The 19708-nt window shown below is 36.6% G+C and overlaps 1 protein-coding gene across 1 annotated transcript in view; it reads left to right on the top strand.

Moving 5' to 3' along the window:
* Positions 1–5161, top strand: part of SLC25A36 (solute carrier family 25 member 36) — a 38320-nt gene extending 33159 nt beyond the window's left edge. The window contains exon 7 of the mRNA XM_012762300.2: positions 1112–5161. Coding sequence (XP_012617754.1) covers positions 1112–1305 — 194 coding nt within the window. The 3' untranslated portion in view covers positions 1306–5161. The remainder of the gene's footprint in view (positions 1–1111) is intronic.
* The last annotated feature ends 14547 nt before the right edge of the window (positions 5162–19708 follow it).

Here is a 19708-nt window from a genome sequence, read left to right as displayed (position 1 = left end):
TCTCCCTTGTATATCATATCTGGAAAAATGAAACTGGGCTAGGAAATGTGTATCTGCTCCAGTATGTTATTTATGAAACTCTTTAACCAAGTTGGATTGTGAACTTAATGGGTTTCCTGAGGGAAGTTCCTGACTTCTCTGAAAGAAAACAAAATAGGACAGTATTAGCAACATTGTTGAGGTTCTGACTTCCTATGGGTAGATAAGAATTGTAGCTTGCTAAAGTGTAAGGGGTAGAGTTTTGGGACTGAATCAGTGTGTCCCTTTAGATGAAATGAAGTTATTACAAGAAGAGGTACAGTTGTAAACAGGATATTTTGGAGTTAAATGTATAAATGGCATGAATCTTTATGACAGGACAAGAGATTTCCAATAAATATTTACAATTTCTATGGGCTGCTTTAGACTGTTTCCCCCAGGCCCATCAAGAGTAATTTGTTGACAAAATTTGAGAACTAATAGATGTAGAAAGGGCAGATACACTTAAAATGGGAAGCTCTGAATTCTTGTCCCAGCCTTCTCCCAACTAGTTAGAACCTCTCAGTTGCCCCAATTTCTCATCTTTTAACATTAAGAAGAATTGGACTAATTTCTAAAGTCCATTAAGTTCTTAAAAACTTGTTCTTAAGCTTTCTTCTTTGTCTACACGATGTTTCACATTGGTATATGTGGGTCATTGTGAGTAAATTAATCATTCTATTTTTTATTTTTATTGTACATGTTTTTAAATAAAGTTTTCTGCTGTTTCTCACTATAATCTTTTTATGTTATGCATCTGTGATAATCATCTATACTCCCTTACCTGCTTCTTTACCTTTTTCTCCTTATATCTATTCTCCCTTCTGTTTATCTAGTGTACAGCTGATACTTACTTTTGTTTTTTATCTTTTCTCATTCAAGACCTACGAAATCTTATAATTAGTGTATGTGAATTTAGCTATAGTAGTTTGGTGTTACTATAATGTGACTCATTTCAATGAGCTACACATTAAAAGTCACTCCTTATTAAACATGAGCTTACACTTAGAGACTAGTAGGATGTGCTCTGTGTAAGAGGTTGTAAAGACATCAGTAACGTTTAAATAAATGATTTTCTTTCTTTCCTAAACAGAAGTTATAAGAACAAGACTACGTGAAGAGGGAACAAAATATAGATCTTTCTTTCAGACACTGTCTTTGGTTGTTCAAGAAGAAGGTTATGGATCTCTTTACCGTGGTCTAACAACTCATCTGGTGAGACAGATTCCAAACACAGCCATCATGATGGCCACCTATGAATTGGTGGTCTACCTACTCAATGGATAGTATCGCATAGGGCTGCTGTACTACAAAGAGGGAAGACCAAAAGATTACAGTGGACCATGGAATATTGAAGCCAGCCTGATGGACAGAAGAAAAGTAGTTTGGGAACACATAGCTGTGCTTAAGTGGAAGTTTGGTTGTAGGAATTAAAGTAATCATACCACATTACTTGGTCTTTCAGTAATGTGAATCAAACCTCGGAGCCTCCAAGGAAATGCCTTTAGAAGCACTCCTTTCTCAAAATTGCCATTTTCTCTACCATGTCTGCTAGACACAGTCGCGTTTAGTTGATTTATATCAGTGAGATTATAGTGTTGTTTATTCCATGAGCACTTTTCCAGTCTTCTAAACAAAACCATCCCTAATTATATACTGTACTGTAACTATCCAAAGATAGTATTGGCAGTCATAAATTTATAACTTCTGGCTTTTATTTCCTGTGATATTGTAAAATAACAATAACAGTGAGAACCTCAGTATTATTTTCACATTTTCCTGAGAGGACCTGGAACAATATTTTAAATTATATACTATTAATAGTCATTGTTTTTGACAGCCAATGAAATAGTATCTAAGTATCTTGTGTATTTTTAGCATTAAAATGTTTTGGTTTCCCCTGCTAAAAGGTGCTTGATGTTTAGCCTAATATGGACATTTAAGTTGTTTGTTAACATATCAAACTCACATAATAGTAGTTTGAGACAAAATAAACTAGTAAAATGTTGATCCTTGGCCATCTCACTGACTTGAGCATGTCCTCATACCTTCTCTAATTTGATGGCACATGAATGAATGTAATTATCTCTTCAGTGACTTACTAGTGATAAACTTGAATTATTACCTGTTCATCATACCTAGGTATCATTTACTTAAAGTGGAAAAAGTTTACCACTTTTGAATCTTTTTCTGCTTACTTTCACATTAAGAATTTGAACTTTTATTTCCAGGTCTTTATAGGTTACATTTATTTTGTAGAGAAAATGGTAATTTCAGTTTTGCCCTTACAAGTTTTTTTAAGGTAACATTAATATTAATATTTGGAATAGTAGAATTACTACAGAAGAGAAGCCTCTGCTATCTGATCCAGCAGGTAGTGATCTTAATTAACTTACAGTTTTATAAATGAGCAAACTGTTTGACAAGAAATTTATTGTGTTCTAGTTTCCTGAATGGTAAATCATAGATAAAAGCTAATTTGGGTTAAATGTGCTAATAAGATATAGCTTTTAAATTTTGCAATTAAGTTAACTGTAACTTTTAATACTTTAAATGTATTATATGTATGGTCCTTATAGAAATGTTTGCTATAATTCTGTTTAGAGACTTTGCCTATGGATGTTGCTATACTGGTGTATAAAATTTCCACAGTTACACTCCAGTGTGGTACTCATTTCAATATACCTGAACTGTACATTTTGTGCAATGGCTTTATCTTAAAGAATGACTCTTTGTGAATGCACTTTGTGGCCTTTTTGGGGGTGAAAGAGTAGGAGAGAATTCTGTTAAGATTTTCTTTTTTAAACTCTGGTCATATATTAGGCAGAAACAGTGTTCATAACGTTTTTCTGGGTTTTAGGTATGTTGTTTTGGAGATAGTCAATTTGAATGTTTTAAGTATTCCATGTACCCTGTGGTGTCCCCAACATTATAGAAAATTGCAGCATGTCATTGCAAGCTTTCTCTGCTGTCAGCAATGAAACATAGTTCCCTCTTAAATTCCCTTACCTTAACTTCCTTGTAGTCAACAATAACTGGATGTTTTTGAGGTGCTCAATTGGGATTTAAAATATTCCAATCTATTTGGAGACCAAAGGCAAAACTCAGTTTTCTTACCTTTGGAATTATTAATGCCTTTTCTGGTGAATTTCAGCTTTGACATTTATTGTGAGGAACATAACCAACACCCTGACCCCCCCACCCCCCCCATGGGGTTTCTAACTTAAAATCTGTAGAGAAAATCTCAATCTATAGTGTTTGCCTTTTCAGGTGCCATTTATACTGCCTAGTATAGTGCCATTTGCCTTGTGAAGATCCATAAACATTTGTTGTGTTGAATGTAAGGCAAAGACTCTCCCTAGTCTTACTGATCTCAGTACCCCACAAATGATTAAGAATGATATGAAAACCAGCAGCTAAGAAACATCTTATTATTTAGTTGTAGCAAATTCATAATAAGTGTCCTTCAAGGATGAAAATGTATTCTTTCTATTTGTATTTAGCAAGTAAAGTTTATGTTGACCTTTAGTGCATTATAATTAAGCTTTTAAAAGTGAGTATTACATATGTACTGGAAGGAAAAGAGATCTTAGTTAGACTTTATTTGTGCAACAACTGGAAAAAAAGCAATGAGGTTTTTTTTTTCCCCCTAACACAATATGCCATAGTTTATGTACAACAGAGATAATTCAGAAAAAGAAAACTGTAAAAGTTGTATGTAAAGTTTAACTCTGAAATATTTCTTTCAGGATTTTTTTAATTGATTGAAATATTTTAAAAGAAATGCACATTTAAAGCATTAGGCTTTTTTTTTTTTTTTAACTGTTTTCATATGTTGTCTATCAGATAACTTTTATTTCTGGTATAGAGGTAAACATTCTTCAGATTTGATATGTACCATTATTATAGAATCTTCACAGAAAGTTGAATTGAATTTACCTGTAACTTATGGAAATGGTTTTCTAAATTTCAGAGTACAAATCTGAGAATTGCCAACCCTGTGATTGTAGGATACCATACAGTGCTTTTAATGCCAGGGAAAAAGCTGTATCACCAAAGCTTTGTCTTAATTCTCATTATGTTACTTTGTAGAATCAACCTTACTAAATGGGCCCCCTACAATGGGTTTTGTCTTTTTTTTTTTTTTTTAATAGAGATGGGGCTATGCTGTGTTGACCAGGCTGGTCTGGGACCCCCTGACCTCAAGCAGTCCTCCCACTTCAGCCTCCCAAAGTACGAGGATTACAGGCATGAGTTACCACACCTGGTCCCACAATGGGTTTATAACTTTGAAACCATGACAAGAGTATTAGATTATTTAATCCAGCCTTTTGTCTCTAAAATTTAATGCCCAGTGGGGAGCCAGCAACATTATATTAGGACCAGCAGTTTGGGTTGTTAAAAGCAAACGTTTATTCTTTTACTGGAATATAAACATTTCAGCATTTTTTGATATGTTTTAAATCACTAAAACTGATTTGAATTTGAAGGATTTAAGTGCTAGAAATAATCTATTCCTTACTATTCCAGAATTATTCATGCCTGTCTTTTGTTGTTTATGTGCTCTTCTGCCCAGGCTGTTAGTACTTTAGGGACCACTTTTGGTCTAAGTACAGTTCAGCCCTTTTCTCTAATATTTGATCATGACTTCAACATTCCTTAAGAATATAGATATTTCTGAATGATTTAAATTGAACGGAAACGTTGAGCGGCCTGGCTAGCTGTCGGAGCATGTGTCTCTTAAATTGAAAGGAATTTTAATATATCAAATACAGTGTACAAACTCTGCCCATTCAAATCTCTTTTCCATCATGCCCTTATATTTCCCATTAGTCTATATACTGATTTATATGCTACGCCTTTTAGAAACTAAATATTGTAGTTTTCCTTAGTTTTTGTGTTAATAGACTTTGAATGTGTACCCTTGTGTATATGTGAACAATTAAATTATGACTTATCAGTCATAGCTAAATAGTCAACTTCAAAAGAGTTAGTAACTCTTGACGATTCATGTGAGGTCTGCTATTTTTGCATTTATGTATATGGCTGTAAATTATGTGCATTTACTCTATTTATGTTAACTAGCTGACTTTTACTTGAATTGTCAAAATTCAAAAAATTAAAATATGCTTATGAAAATGTGGCTTTGTCTATATCTTAATATTTTGGCATGGTGATCTTATGTGTAGAACAAAAGTGCATGGCCATTTTCAAGTTGAGCATTAGGCTCATTTATTGATTCATTTTCAGGTTTTCCCAATCAGGTTTGATTGTAGCTAATATCAAACATTGCCCAAACTTGTAGGTGAGGAAACCAGGACAAATTTGTCATGTCTATGTTCTATATCTCAAGGTTAACATAAAGCCGCAGTTGTTCGCTCTAATAATAATATTTGTTGCACCGAAGACACTGGCAAAACAATGGTTGAGGTTGATGTAATTAAGCTAAAGTGTACCAAGTTTACATTTGTGTGTATGTTGCATGCATGCATTGCTGAACATCAGGAGCTGCGATGAGGGAATTTGTGAGTTCATGATTTCTAAAAGTTCAAATTGAGATTTATGCAACTGATAAAGCTCAGGCAGATGTACAAAGTGTAGTTAAATGTTTCACTTTTTGTTTCCTTTTTGTACTGCACAGACAGGTTGGCTGCCTTGATATATTGGATCAATTCAAAATTTTTATACAATGGTTTCATGTGATTTAATAGCTTGTAGTTACACTCAGAATGTAATAGGGAGGGATGAGAAATAGATCTGAAGGTGTAAATTGGGAGAGTCTGAACTATCTTAGAAGGTAACCTACCTAGACCTTAGGCTATCTCCTGAGACCACTGGAGAGCCTCTAGGTTTTTTCTTTTTCCCCCAAAGGATGATTAGTGATATTGCAGAGTTAACAAATATTCAGTTTGTCTTAAGTGAGCTGCTCTTAATTTATAATCTTTGAGCCACAGGAATATCTTGAAGATGATCTATATTCTCTGAAAGTGTTAAGTTGGTTAATTCTTTTACAAAGATCTAGAAAGTTTGCTTGGAGAAAATAGCATTTTTTTTTATTATTATTTTGGCATATTATGGGGGTACAGAATTTAAGGTTTCAATAAATGCCCATTTCCCCCCTCCCCCCAAAAGTCTGAGTCTCCATCATGACCATCCCCCAGATGGTGCACATCTCGTTATGTTTGTATATACCCGCCCCCCTCTCCCCTCCCACCTCCCCAATACCCTATTACTGTAGCACCTATGTGTCCACTTAGGTGCTACTCAGTTAATACCAGTTTGCTGGAGAATATATCTGGTGCTTGTTTTTCCATTCTTGGGATACTTCACTTAGTAGTATGGGTTCCAGCTCTAACCAGGAAAATATAAGATGTGCTATATCACCATTGTTTCTTAGAGCTGAATAGTACTCCATGGTATACATATACCACATTTTATTAATCCATTCTTGGATTGATGGGCACTTGGGCTGTTTCCACAGCCTTGCAATTATGAATTGTGCTGCTATAAACATTCGAGTGCAGGTGTCTTTTTTGTAGAGTGTCACTGGATCATTTGGGTAGATGCCCAGCAATGGGATTGCTGGATCAAATGGTAGATTCACTTGTATCGCTTTAAGGTATCTCCATATTGCTTTCCACAGAGGTTGAACTAGTTTGCAGTCCCACCAGCAGTGTAGGAGTGTTCCTCTCTCTCCGCAACCACGCCAGCATTTATTGTTTGAAGATTTTTTGATAAAGGCCATTCTCACTGGGGTTAAGAGAAAATAGCATTTTAACTAAGCTCTGAAACAGATAGAAATTTTGTAGGCTAATACGGGGAGGGACATTCTTTGTTAAAGCAGAGATCAAAGCATTTTTAGTAGCTGAAGTTGGAAGAAATTATCTGTTTTCTTTTATACTCATCTGGGAGTTGATTTAAAAAGTAACTTTCTTGAGATTTTGAACCCAGGGTAGACCCAGGATTCTAAACCTAGTGTAACTCAGGAGCTCATCACATCCAACCAAACATATCTTTCTGTTTCCCAGTCCACTGTTCTTCCAAAGCATCTTATATAATTCCTCCATGAATCTTACTGTCAAGTATAAACAGCCCTAACATTCTTCATCCACTGCTTCTGAATCTTACTTTTCAGTGTTCTCCCATATGGTTGATCTTTGTATGAACTTCACTGAGGTGTATTAGTGGCCCAGGTTATTTGATCTACACCTTCCTAAAATTATATACTCATTTTTAGTTTTGTTTTTTGTCTTCCTTACCTCCAAAAAGTGTGCTAGAGAGACTGAGCATCAACATAAGTAAAAATAAACTATTACCTTGCCATACACGAAAGATGGTAGACCTAAAGAATAAAATTGCAAGCCTAGAAGTAAACGGTATCTTTGCAACCTTGGATAGGCAAAAATTAGAGATCACAAAAGTATTAACCAACCATAAAAGAAAAACATGAAAATTAAAAGATACCATTAAAAGGAAAAATACAGGCTAGGTATAGTAGTGCCCACCTATGCTCCTAATTGGGAGGCTGAGGCAAGAGAATCACTTGAGGCAGGAGTTTGAGCCTGGCCTGGGCAAGAGGGAGACTCCTGTCTCTAAAAAAATAAGTAAAATAAAAATGCTGCCATAGACTGGGAGAAAATATTCACAATACATCTGACAGGATCTGTGATTTTAAAAATAGGCAAAGACTGAACAGTCACTTTGTAAAAGAAGAGAGAATACACTTATGGAAAGATGCTTAACATGATTATAACAAATTGGAGCCAAAATGAGGTGACACTACACACAATAGAACTAACAATACTAAGAATGTATAAACGCAGACCTCATAGCTCTTGAGAGTATAAAATAGTACAGCTGTGGTAAGTTGCAGTTTTTAAGAAAGTTTAAAACTATATCCACCCCTATAACTGAGAATTATTATTATTATTTTTTTTTTTTTTTAGGCAGAGCATTCCACACTGAACTGAGAATTATTACTTGGGGCTTAGGGGGTTGAGGGCAGAATGTTCCCAAGAGAAGTGAAAATATGTTCACAAATGTTCATAGCTTTATTAATAAAGGCAAAATAAATTTCAGAAAACTTAAAACTGAAAGTTTGCCACCAGCAGCTTACCAAGGAAATTCTAGAAGATGTACTTTACACAGAAGGAATGTGATACCAGAAGAAAGGCCGAAAATGTAAGAAAAAATGGCAAACAAAACAAGTAAGGTGGACAAGTGCAAAAAGTGATTTGCCATTTAAAAGAGTAAAAACAGTGGGGGTTTAAAAAACAAATGATAGACAATAGATACGGTATTAACAATTTTATGAAAGTAGGGAGAGAAATGGTGCTAAGTTTCTATAAAACTTATGTTAAGCAGGAGGAGGAGGAAACTGATTAAATCTTAAGTAGACATGTAATAAGTAACCATAAAAGAATAGAAATAGTATAACGAACATACTTGTAGAAAGAGAAACAACGAAATAACTCTTTTAAAAATCAGTTTCAAAGAAAGCCAGAAGGGAAAAGCAAACATCATGAAGTAATACAGTTCAAATCCAAATAATATCAGTACAGTTGGCTCTTGAATAACATAGGTTTGAACTGCATGGGTCCACTGGAACCCAGATATTTTTCAATAAAAAATATTAGAAAATGTTTTGGAGATTTGTGATAGTTTTTTTTCCTTTAGATTTGTGATAATTTGAAAAAACTTGCAGACGAACCAAGTAGCCTAGAAACGTTTGAAAAAAATTAAGACAAAGCTAGGAATGTCATGAATGCATAAAATATAAGTAGATACTAGTGTATTTTATCATTTACTATAAAATATACACAAATATAAGTAAAAATTTATCAAAACTTATGCTCTTGGGGGGGGAGGGCATTTATTGAAACATTAAAATCTGTACCCCCATAATAGGCCGAAATAAAAAAATAAAAAATAAATAGAAAGGGGGAAAAAAAACTTATGCTCACACAAATCATCATTGCATCATTAGAAATCAAAAGAAATGTGACACATAAAGGTGCAGTTAAATCATGACTGTATAAAACTATAGTACATACTGTAATAATTTCATAGCCACCTCCTGTTGCTATTATGGTGAGATCAAGTGTTGCAAGTACTCACTTAAAATGCCCTGTGACAATAATCATCTCCACGTGAGCAGTTTATCTCCCAAGTAAATTGTGTATCACAGTAAAAAGTGTTCTCTTTTGTGTTTCTTGTGTATCTCTCATCGTTGTTTACGTGCAATACAGTAAACCTTCTATAACACCACGAGACCCACATGAAATGCCCCTAGTGATGCTGGAGTGCTCCCAAGAAGCAGAGGAAAGTTATGGCATTACCAGAAAAAGCTGAATTGTTTGATTGTAGATTGAGGTCTGTAGCTGCAGCTGCTGCTGCCCACCCTTTCAAGATAAATGAATCCGGCATAAGGACCATTGTAAAAGAAAAGGAAATTTGTGAAGCAGTTGCTGCAGCTACACCAGTAGGCGTGACATCCTTGAAATTTTTGCAAAATACTTTTTATCTTATATTGAACATGCAGCTTTTATGTGGGTTGAAGATTGCGGTAAGAAAGGTATACCTGTAGACTCTAATATGGTTAGAAAAAAAGCAAAGTAATGACAATTTGACAATTGAAAAGCAAAAGGAAAATGAAGAATCTAAAGCTGGAGAATTTTTTTTTTTTCTTTAAATCTGAACATGGTTATAAAGCTGGAGAATTTAATGGTAGCAATGGATAGTTTGATAATTGTAGAAAGAGGTTTAGCTTTAAAAATGCCAAGATAACAGAAATAGTTTCTGCTGACCAAGAGACAGCCAATAAATTCCCTGACTCCATTAAGAAAATTGTTGAGGAAAAAGAATACCTGCCTGAACAGATTTTTTTTTTTTTTGAGACAGGATCTCTCCCGGTCACTCAAGCTAGAGTGTAGTAGCATCAGCAAGGCTCACTAAAACCTCAAACTCCTGGGCTGAAGCAATCCTCCTGCCTCAGCCTCCCAAGTAGCTAGAACTACACGTGTGTGCCACCACGTCCAACTAAATATTTTGTAGAGATGGGATGTCACTCTCGCTCAGGCTGGTCTTGAACTCCTGGCCTCAAGAGATCCTCCCACCTCAGCCTCCCGAAGTGTTAGGATTACAGGCATGAGCCATTGAGCCCAGCTCTGAACAGATTTTTAACAGACAAAGTGACCTAAACAGAATCCTTTTGCTGGATTTGTTCTTTTAAGTCAGTGAGCACTTTGCCAATAAGGAACTGCCTTTTAAATTTCTTTTGATATTGGACAATGCCCTTCGCCACCCAGAACCTTATGAGTTTAACGTTGTTGATTGATTTTAAGTGGCCTGCCTTCCCCCATACACTACATCTTGGGGACCGCTAAGGCTCATTACACATGGTAATCTATGGAAAGGATTGCCAGTGCTATGGAAGAGAACCCTGATAGAGCATCATGAAGGTCTGGGAGGAGTACACCATTGAAAATGCCATTGTTGTTGTAGAAAAAGCCATGAAAGCCATCAAACCTGAAATAATAAATTTCTGCTGGAGAAAACTGTGTCCAGATCTTGTTCATCACTTCAGAGGATTAATGACAGAATCAATCAAGGATATTATGAAAGAAATTGTGGATATGTTTTACCAAAGGGGGAAAAAAAAAGGTATAGGATGAAGGGTTGAAGGGTTTCAAGTTATGAATCTTGGAGAAATTCGAGAGCTAACTGACATCACACCAGAGGAATGAACAGAAGAGGACTTGGTGGAGATGAGTGCTTCCAAATCAGCGCCCGATGACGAGGGAGAAGACATGGAAGAAGCAGCACTAGAAAACAAATTGATGTTAGACAATTTGGCAGAAAGGTTCTAATTCTTCAAGACTGCTTTGACTTCCTTTACAACATGGACTCTTCTATGATATGGGCACTGAAACTAAAGCAAATGGTAGAAGACAGATTGGTGCTATGTGGAAACATTTTTAGAGAAATGGAAAAGCAAAAATGCCAGACAGAAATTACAATGTATTTCTGTAAAGTTACACCAAGTGTGCCTACCTTTCCTGCCTCCCCTTCCACCTCCTCCACCTCTTCTGCCTCTGCCTCCCCTGACACAGCAAGACCAACCTCTTCCTCCTCCTCCTCCTCCTCAGCCTACTCCACATAAAGATGACAAGGATGATGCTCCACTTGCACTTAATGAATAGGAAATATATTCTTCTTCCTTATGATTTTCTTATTAATATTGTTTTATTTTCTCTAGCTTACTTTGTTTTAAGAATATAGCACATAATACATAAACAATTGACATTCAGAATACATGTTAATCAACTGTTTATGTTATTGGTAAGGCTTCCGATCAACAGTAGGCTATTAGTAAATAAGTTTTGGGGGAGTCAACAGTTACATGCGGATTTACAATCATGCAGGGGGTAGGCACCTCTAACCCCACACATTGTTCAAGGGTCAATTGTGGTTACCTTAAATAGAAATGAACCAAATGTTCCAGATTAAAGATTGTCAGACTAGATTTTAAAACAACAACCAAAAAAAAAAAAAACTATTTGTGAGAGACCTGGCTAAAACCTAAGGGTATGTTAAAGTTGAAAATAATAGAATGAAGAAAAATAAGGCATGAAAATACTACCCAAAGGGAAACATGTATAAACTATATTACTACCAGATAAATTCAACTTTAAGGCAAGAAGGCATTGCTAGATTTCAAAAAGGTCACCTCATGATAATAAAAGTTTTGTTTTACCAAAGATATAATGATTTAATATTTTCATACATCTAAAGAAACTTCCTCAATATATAGATTCAAAATTGAAATTAGAACCACAAGAAGAAATACACAAATCCACAATAGTGGGTGATTTTAACAAACTTCTCTCAGAAATTGATAGAACAGGCAAACAAAAATAGTAAGGTTATAGATTTTAAAAATATAATTAACCTTAATCCAATGGAAATGCATAGAACATTGCACTCAACATCTGCAGACTATGTATTTTTTTTCACACATACATAGAATATTTATAAAAATTGACCCAAGCAGTCTCAACAAATTTCAAACTATTGAAATCATAGAAGAAATTCTCTGACCACAATGCAATTAAGCTGTAAATCAACAAGAAGATAATTGAAGTACTTTGTATTTATAGAAATTAAGACATGCTTCTAAATAACCCATGGATCAAATAAATGAAATGAAACGAATATTGTGAACTGAATAATAAAAATTCTAAATGTAGAAAGTGGTGAGTAGGGTGGATTGGTACCCTCCTATGTCCCAGCTACTCATGAGGCTGAAGTGGGAGGATCACTTGAGCCCAAGATTTCAAGGCCAGCAGCCTGGGCAACACAGCAAGACCTCAGCTCTTAAAAACAAACAAACAAACAACACACACACACACACACACACCAAAAAACTGGTGAGATATAGCTTGTATTAAGGTTCTCCAGACAAATGGAACCAATAGTATATATTAGGAATTGGTTCATGTGATTATGGAGACTGACAAGTGCTGAGATCTGTGGGGTATCAGCAAGCCGGAGACCCAGAACAGCCAATGGTGTAGTTCCAGTCCAAAGGCCACAAGCACAGGACTCAGGAAGAGCTGATGTTTTCATTTGAGTCTGAAGGCAGGAAAAAGCTGATGTCCCAGCTTGAAGGCAGTCAGGCAGGAGGAATTCTTTCTGACTTGGTCTTTTGTTCTATTTAGGCCTTCAACTGATTGGACGAGGCTCACCCACAGTAGGGAGGGTGATCTGCTTTACTCAATCTACTGATTTAAATGTTAATCTCATGTGGTCAAAATGCTTGTACCACCATAATATTCTGAAATTTAATAAATAAATAAAAATAAATAAATGTTCATGTCATCCAAAAACACTCTCAAAAACACATCCAGAATAATATTTGGCCAAATGTCTGGGCACCCTGTGACCCAGTCAAGGTGACACATAAAATTAATGATCACAAAGCATAAGTCGTCTTTAGAAAAACTTTTAAATCTTAAGTCCATATATTAGAAAAGGAAAAAGGCTGAAAATTAATGATATAAGCCATTTATTTAGTTAGGGCTATCTAGGACATAGTAGCTTAAAGATGCAAATGCAGAACAGCTCCGCCCAGTAGACATTTATTTCTTCCTCATGTAGCAATCTTGGACAGAGGCGTAAGATTTTTGCTCCAACAGTCTTTCAGGAATTCAGCTGCCTGAAGTGCTGCTATTCTTTTTCTTTATTTGTAACTTCTTTCTCTGACAGTGAGAAACCTGGTTCTTACTGCTCATGACAAATCCTAGAATACACATGAAACAGTTTAAGAATTATTAACCCATACTCCTGTGTAAAACAAATCTAACTAGCGTACAATATTGTACACTGTATAGTCAAACTACTGTTTTCCAAAGTTATTTAGGTTTGTTTTTTCTTTCCTGTCCTCTTCAGTTTGGTCACATTAAGCAACCCATCTTAAATATAGAGACATCGGTAGATTAGAAGGAAAAGAATGGAAAGAGATATACCATGTAAATACTAAGCATAAGAAGGCTGAGTGACTACATTAATATCATGCAAAGTAGACATACAACTAATATTATAGGAAAAACTTACATCTGAAAGTAGAATTAGACAAATCCATAACTATTGTTAGAAATATTAATACTCCTATCTCAATAATAATAGAAAAAGTAGATAGAAAATCAGTGAAGACATAAATTTGAACATGATAAACTAATTTGATTTAATTGGCATTTGTAGAATACTCTAGTTAGAGCAGAAAACGTTCTTTTAAATACATGTGGTACATTCACCAATATAGGACATATAAAGAAGTCATAAAAGAAGTCTCAATAAATTTAAAAGGATTTAAGTAATACGGAGTATGTTCTCCATATAAAATGGAATTAAATTAGAAATTAAATAGCAGAAAGATACCTGGATTCCTCAAATATTCAGAAATTAAATAGCATACTTCTAAACCCATGGGTCAAACAAGAAATCACAAGATTCATTTTCATGATAATGGTTACACAACTCCGACTAAACTAAAAACCACTGAATTGTATACTTCAAATGAGTAAATTGCATACGCTAATTCTATCTCAAGCTGTTTTTTAAAATTAAGAAAAGTTTCATTGGAAAATATTTTGGACTGAAGGATATTGAAAACAACATATCAAAATTTGTGGGACAAAAATAGAGATGTGCTTTAATGGGAAATGAATGACTTTAATGGTTAAAATAGAAAAGAAAGGTATAAAATCAAAGATCTGAGCTTCCACCTTAAAAGCTAGAAAAAGAAGGCAACTTAATCCCTAAAGAAAAGAAAGAAGAAAATAAAAGTAATAAATCTTTCTTTTATTGAAAGATCAATAAAATTGATACAACTCTAGCTAGACTAACAAAAAGCATAAGACTCACAGTGGTGATACCAGAAACAGAGACAAATAACTACAGATACTGAAAGGTTAATAAGCAAATGAAAAAAACTTTATGCCAATAAATGCAACAACGTAGAGGAAATGGATAAATTTCTTGAAATGGGGATCTGTGTGATGCATCCATCCACCTCCCTGTCCATCACAGTCTACCTGCTGCACACTCAGATCTGCCTACATACTTTGAAAGCAGCTCCAGAATTGCAGCGGGCTGCTCTTCCAGAGGGCAGCTAGAGAGGAAGGCTACTGAGATGAATTCCAGGCCCCAACACTGCACTGGTCTTGGAACCACTATGAATACTCACTCTTTCTGAAAGGGGCAGCTTCACAAAAATAATAGGAAAATACCAAATCCCACAATTTTCCCAATAATAAAGATCAGTCATGTGAGTTCTTTCACTAGTAGCCACCCTGCAGGACTTCTGTTTTGCACAACTTCTGAAAAGAGCTGAATGGACAGAAAAGAGATGTAAATCTCTCTTTGAGAATTGTTTTTTGAGATTCTGCTTTCACAGAGTTCCTGAGTAAACAGCAGAAAAACGAGCTACAGCCTCAACCATATCTCGAGGACAGAGTCACATCTCCTGTGATAATCCCTTCTCCAAGGAAAGGCGGAGAAGCCAGCTCTTGGACTTTGGCATCCTGCAGCTTTGCTATCTAGCTGCCGCCAAGAAGAAAGGAAGGAACAGATACAGCAGTTTCTCCACTGCACCCTGCCATTTTTACAACCCCCTTTAAAAAGCCTGGATAGCTGGTTTTCGAGTCCAGCACATTCTTCCTCTTTCCACTTCCCCAGGGAAAAGTAAATAAACCTCTTCTTTCTATCCTAATCTATCCTAATCTCTCTCCACTCGTGCCCTGAGCACCTCCTGGGCTTTCCACCCTAACAATCTCCCTCTTCCACTGTCCATGCTAGGTCTCCCTCGCTCTCTGGTTGCACTTAACACTGGTCTCAGGGGTTTGGTGGTGGCACGTCCCAGACTCTCATCTCTGAAGGGTCTCAGGGTCTGGTCACTATACCCTTCCCAGGACAAGTCTGCTGCATTTGTCCAGTGACCATCAAAATTGGGTGAGAAGAGTGCCAAGAGGCACCTAAGTGGACCTTCTGGGTATCCTCCTATTCCTCCCCGCCCTCATTGTGCAACAGAAATCCTAACTTTCTCCTAATGATTCGGGTCGATTCCCCTTGATAAAATGGTGACCTCTCTGTTTGCCTTCCGGTCTCTGGACATGAAGAGCTTAAAGTGCGTAGGTGGTAGATGCAGTTTACGGTTCAAGTGGTTTCTTGCTATATATGCTAGCAGAAGTGTTCCTCCCTTTGGGGACCACGGCCTCTAAGCCTGCAGAACCCAGGGGAGTTGTGAGAACATGAAACTCACTAGTCAGAAGTGATAAATGGAGTCATCCTTTGAACCCGTGTGTTCTTCCCACTGGGGATGCTGAACTGTTAATATGTAATTGTCTTTGGTTTGTATACAACATCTTAGAAGACGGTGTCCTAGCCTTGATTAAGTGTCATCTGTAAACTGCAGTTTCAGCTGAGCCTTCCGCAGGCCACTGCAATGTCCTATGAGGCCAGAAGCTTTTGGGTGGTGCAGCACAGCCAGTGACTCCTGCAGCCACAGGCCAACTCCCACACCTGCCTCCCTGGAAAGTGGGCCCCCTGGTCTGGTGTGATGTGCTAGCGGAGCAGACTCTCCAAGTTCTTGGATGGTGGTCCTGGCAAGACTCTGCAGGCAGGAAAGGCAAACCCACACCTGAGATATGTCTCTAGTTCCGTCAGAACAAATTGCTGGCCCTTCCCAAATGCAAGAGGCCAAATAGAGTCAACTTCCCACTTAATGGGGCTGCTTGATCCCCTCAAGGAATCGTGCCACGCCAAGCGCTTAGCGTTGGTCTCTGTTGCTGGAAGGCTGGCCACTTGGTGGCAGCAATAGCTAGAGCAGCCTCTGTAGGTGGGATCCCAGGCGGCTCTGTTGTCCGGCCACTGCCAGCACTGGGGTAGGAATTTAAGATTTTCAGGGGCATCAACCCAGATAAGCCTGTCATATAGGTCAGAGCCCCATTCTTTCCCAGTCATATCCCTGACCAGGACATGGCGGATTTGGCTTGGTTGGGAGCTCGGTCTTTGGAGCTTGACTACTCCCACGATTAGCTCCTGGGCTTAGTCCTCTGTTTTGGTTTTTCTTTTTCTTTTCTTTCCTTTTCTTTTTTTTTGCCCTCTGCCTGGCTTTCAATTGCCTGTTAATTACTCTCAGCCTTTTGTTAGCTTTTTAGAGAGCAGTAATAGAGCTTAGCTGTAACACCAGTGCCATTTCTTTGTGGTTAATAGTTTCCCCGTATTTTTCAAATGCATGATACGTTCTATCACTTAGTGCATTGGCCACCATAGTTTCAGCAATGCAATGGAAGCTTTGTGCCAGAGGTCTGTCTCTACTTGGACCATGTCTTATGTCTTATTCCCTTTACCTTTACCTTCATCTTGCCCGGAATGCAGTCGTCATGCTTGAGGCCAACCAACTTGTGACAAGGCAGTCACAAGCACACAGGTTATAATAAGCAGGACAATGGAATCGTCCCTAGATAGCAATGTGAAGCAATTATATCACTTTGGACAACCAACCTTTGATCTCATCATTACATAAGAAAAATAAAACCGGGCCGGGCGCTGTGGCTCACGCCTGTAATCCTAGCTCTTGGGAGGCCGAGGCAGGCGGATTGCTCAAGGTCAGGAGTTCAAAACCAGCCTGAGCAAGAGCGAGACCCCGTCTCTACTATAAATAGAAAGAAATTAATTGGGCAACTGATATATATATAAAAAAAAAAAAATTAGCCGGGCATGGTGGCACATGCCTGTAGTCCCAGCTACTCGGGAGGCTGAGGCAGAAGGATCACTCGAGCCCAGGAGTTTGAGGTTGCTGTGAGCTAGGCTGACGCCACGGCACTCACTCTAGCCTGGGCAACAAAGCGAGACTCTGTCTCAAAAAAAAAAAAAAAAAGAAAAAAGAAAAATAAAACCGGCTTAAGCCACTAGATTTTGAATTTTGAATTTCTCTTACAAACAAATGTAACAAATTAACTGTGTGATGATCAAAATATTATACTAATAAATTTTCAAATTTAGATGAAATGAACAAATTCATAATAAGAACTATTTACCAAAACAATCAATACTGACTTACAAAGAAAAATGTAATCTGTACTTTAGAATTTTCTCACGGCACATCCATAGAAATCCCAGAGGTTTTAACCATCAAGTCCTGCCAACGACTTGTGAACTAAAATAAAATCTTAAGGTTCCCTGGCCACCAGCTGACTAAATGGACCCCCTCTTGGCCAAGGGGATATCCTAAACTAAATTGCCTGTCACAAGGAGGGAGGCCAGACATGCCTCATCATGTCCCCCTCCCTTCCTGGAGACATCCTTTGTAACCCATTAACAGGCCTAAGGGTATGCAAGACACACCTGTAGGTCCTCAGTTTATACAACGAATATATGTCCAGTGGCTTGTCTCTGATAACAGCGCCTTATCCTAAAACATTCCAAGCCTTTAGACAAAGCTTCATGTCCTTAACCAATTACAAGTCAAAGAATCTTTAAACCCACCTATAACCTGTAAGCCACACACCCTGGCCTTCGAGATGGCTCACCTTTTTGGGCCAAGCCAATGTATGCATTCCACGTATTGATTTATGACTTTACCTGTAATCCCTATCTCCCTGAAATGTATAAAACCAAACTGTAACCCAGCCACAGTGAGTCCACTTGCTCAAAGTTTCCTGGGCGTGGCTCCAGGTTATGGTCCTCAAATTTGGCTCAGAATAAATCTCTTTAAAATTATTTTACAGAGTTTGGCTTCTTTTCTGTTAACACACTTAAGGAATAGAACAGAGCAAATGAACATATATTTTTCCCAAAGAACAAAAAAAGAGAGCACACTCTCTATTTCATTTTCGTATATCCTTATCATAAAAGCAAGCAATAAGAGTATGAAAATTGCAGGTCAAGCTCAAACCAAAATGAATTCATTAATGGTATTTTTAAAAATAAAAGATAGTGCATTATGACCAAATTGGGTTAATCCCAACGATACAAGGTTAGTTTAACATTAAATAATTCATCAGTGTAAATTTACCCCATCGGCAGATTAGTGAAGAAAAATCATATAATCCTTACAGTTGTGGAAACAGCATCCATCATTTATTCATGACAAAATTCTTTGCAAATTAGAAATAGAGGGAGAACTCTTTAACCTGATAAAAATATCTTTAATAAACCTAAGTGAACATTATATTTAAAGTAAAATTTTTAAAATCAAGAACAAATCAAGAAAGCCTGCTATTCTTTTATTCAACATTGTACTTAAGATCCTGGCCAGAAATGATTAAAAAGGAAGAAACTAAGCTATTATGATCATCAACAAGTAAAACTCAAGAGAACCTATAGGTAAATCATTAGAATTAATGTATGTTTGACAAAATTGCTTGATATATAGAAAATACTGTTTTATATAAGCAACAAGCAAAATATAAATTTTAAATAATGCTTTTTACAATAGCAATCATGAAAAATAATGTAGCTAGACATAAGCTCAGAAAATATATGAAGAAAATATGGAGGAAATTATAAAACTCTTTTGGAAAACCATTAACAAAGTCCAAAAATAACTGGATAGGAATTATCATGAATAGGAAAACTTGATATTAGAATGATACCAAGTGCCTCCAAAAGAACTATTAGTTCTACACAATTTAATCTCATCAGATTTTTTCTTAGAATTTGTTAAAATAATTCCAAAATGTACATGATAAAACAAGGGATCAGAATAGCCTAGATGTTTCTAAAGAAGAAGGATAGAATAGAGTGACATATTATTGTTAAGTTAGAGTAATTAAGATAGTATGGTTTGGGTACAAGGATATACAACTAATGGAGCAGAAGACAGAGTCCAGAAACAGATACACACCTTCACAGAAACTTGACTGTGTCAGAGACAGCATTGCAAATCACGGAGAGCTAGCTGAACCACCCAGCAAAATGGTGATGGTTCAAGGTTATCCATATGAAAATATATGAAATTAAATATTCATATTCAGTTGGTAGATAACTCACACCATATTAAAATAATCCATTTCTGATACATTAGCTTAAATGTGAGAGGCCAAACTTTTACAACTGTAAGGAGAAAGTGTAGAAGAAAGTTCTTATAAACTAGTAAAAGTTTTCTTAAGCAAGATATTAAAAGTGC

The sequence above is a fragment of the Microcebus murinus genome, chromosome 1, assembly GCF_040939455.1.
Source record: "Microcebus murinus isolate Inina chromosome 1, M.murinus_Inina_mat1.0, whole genome shotgun sequence".
In the NCBI taxonomy this organism is placed as follows: domain Eukaryota; kingdom Metazoa; phylum Chordata; class Mammalia; order Primates; family Cheirogaleidae; genus Microcebus; species Microcebus murinus.
Note: the sequence above shows the minus strand (reverse complement) of the source record. Positions and strands in the feature narration are given on the sequence as shown.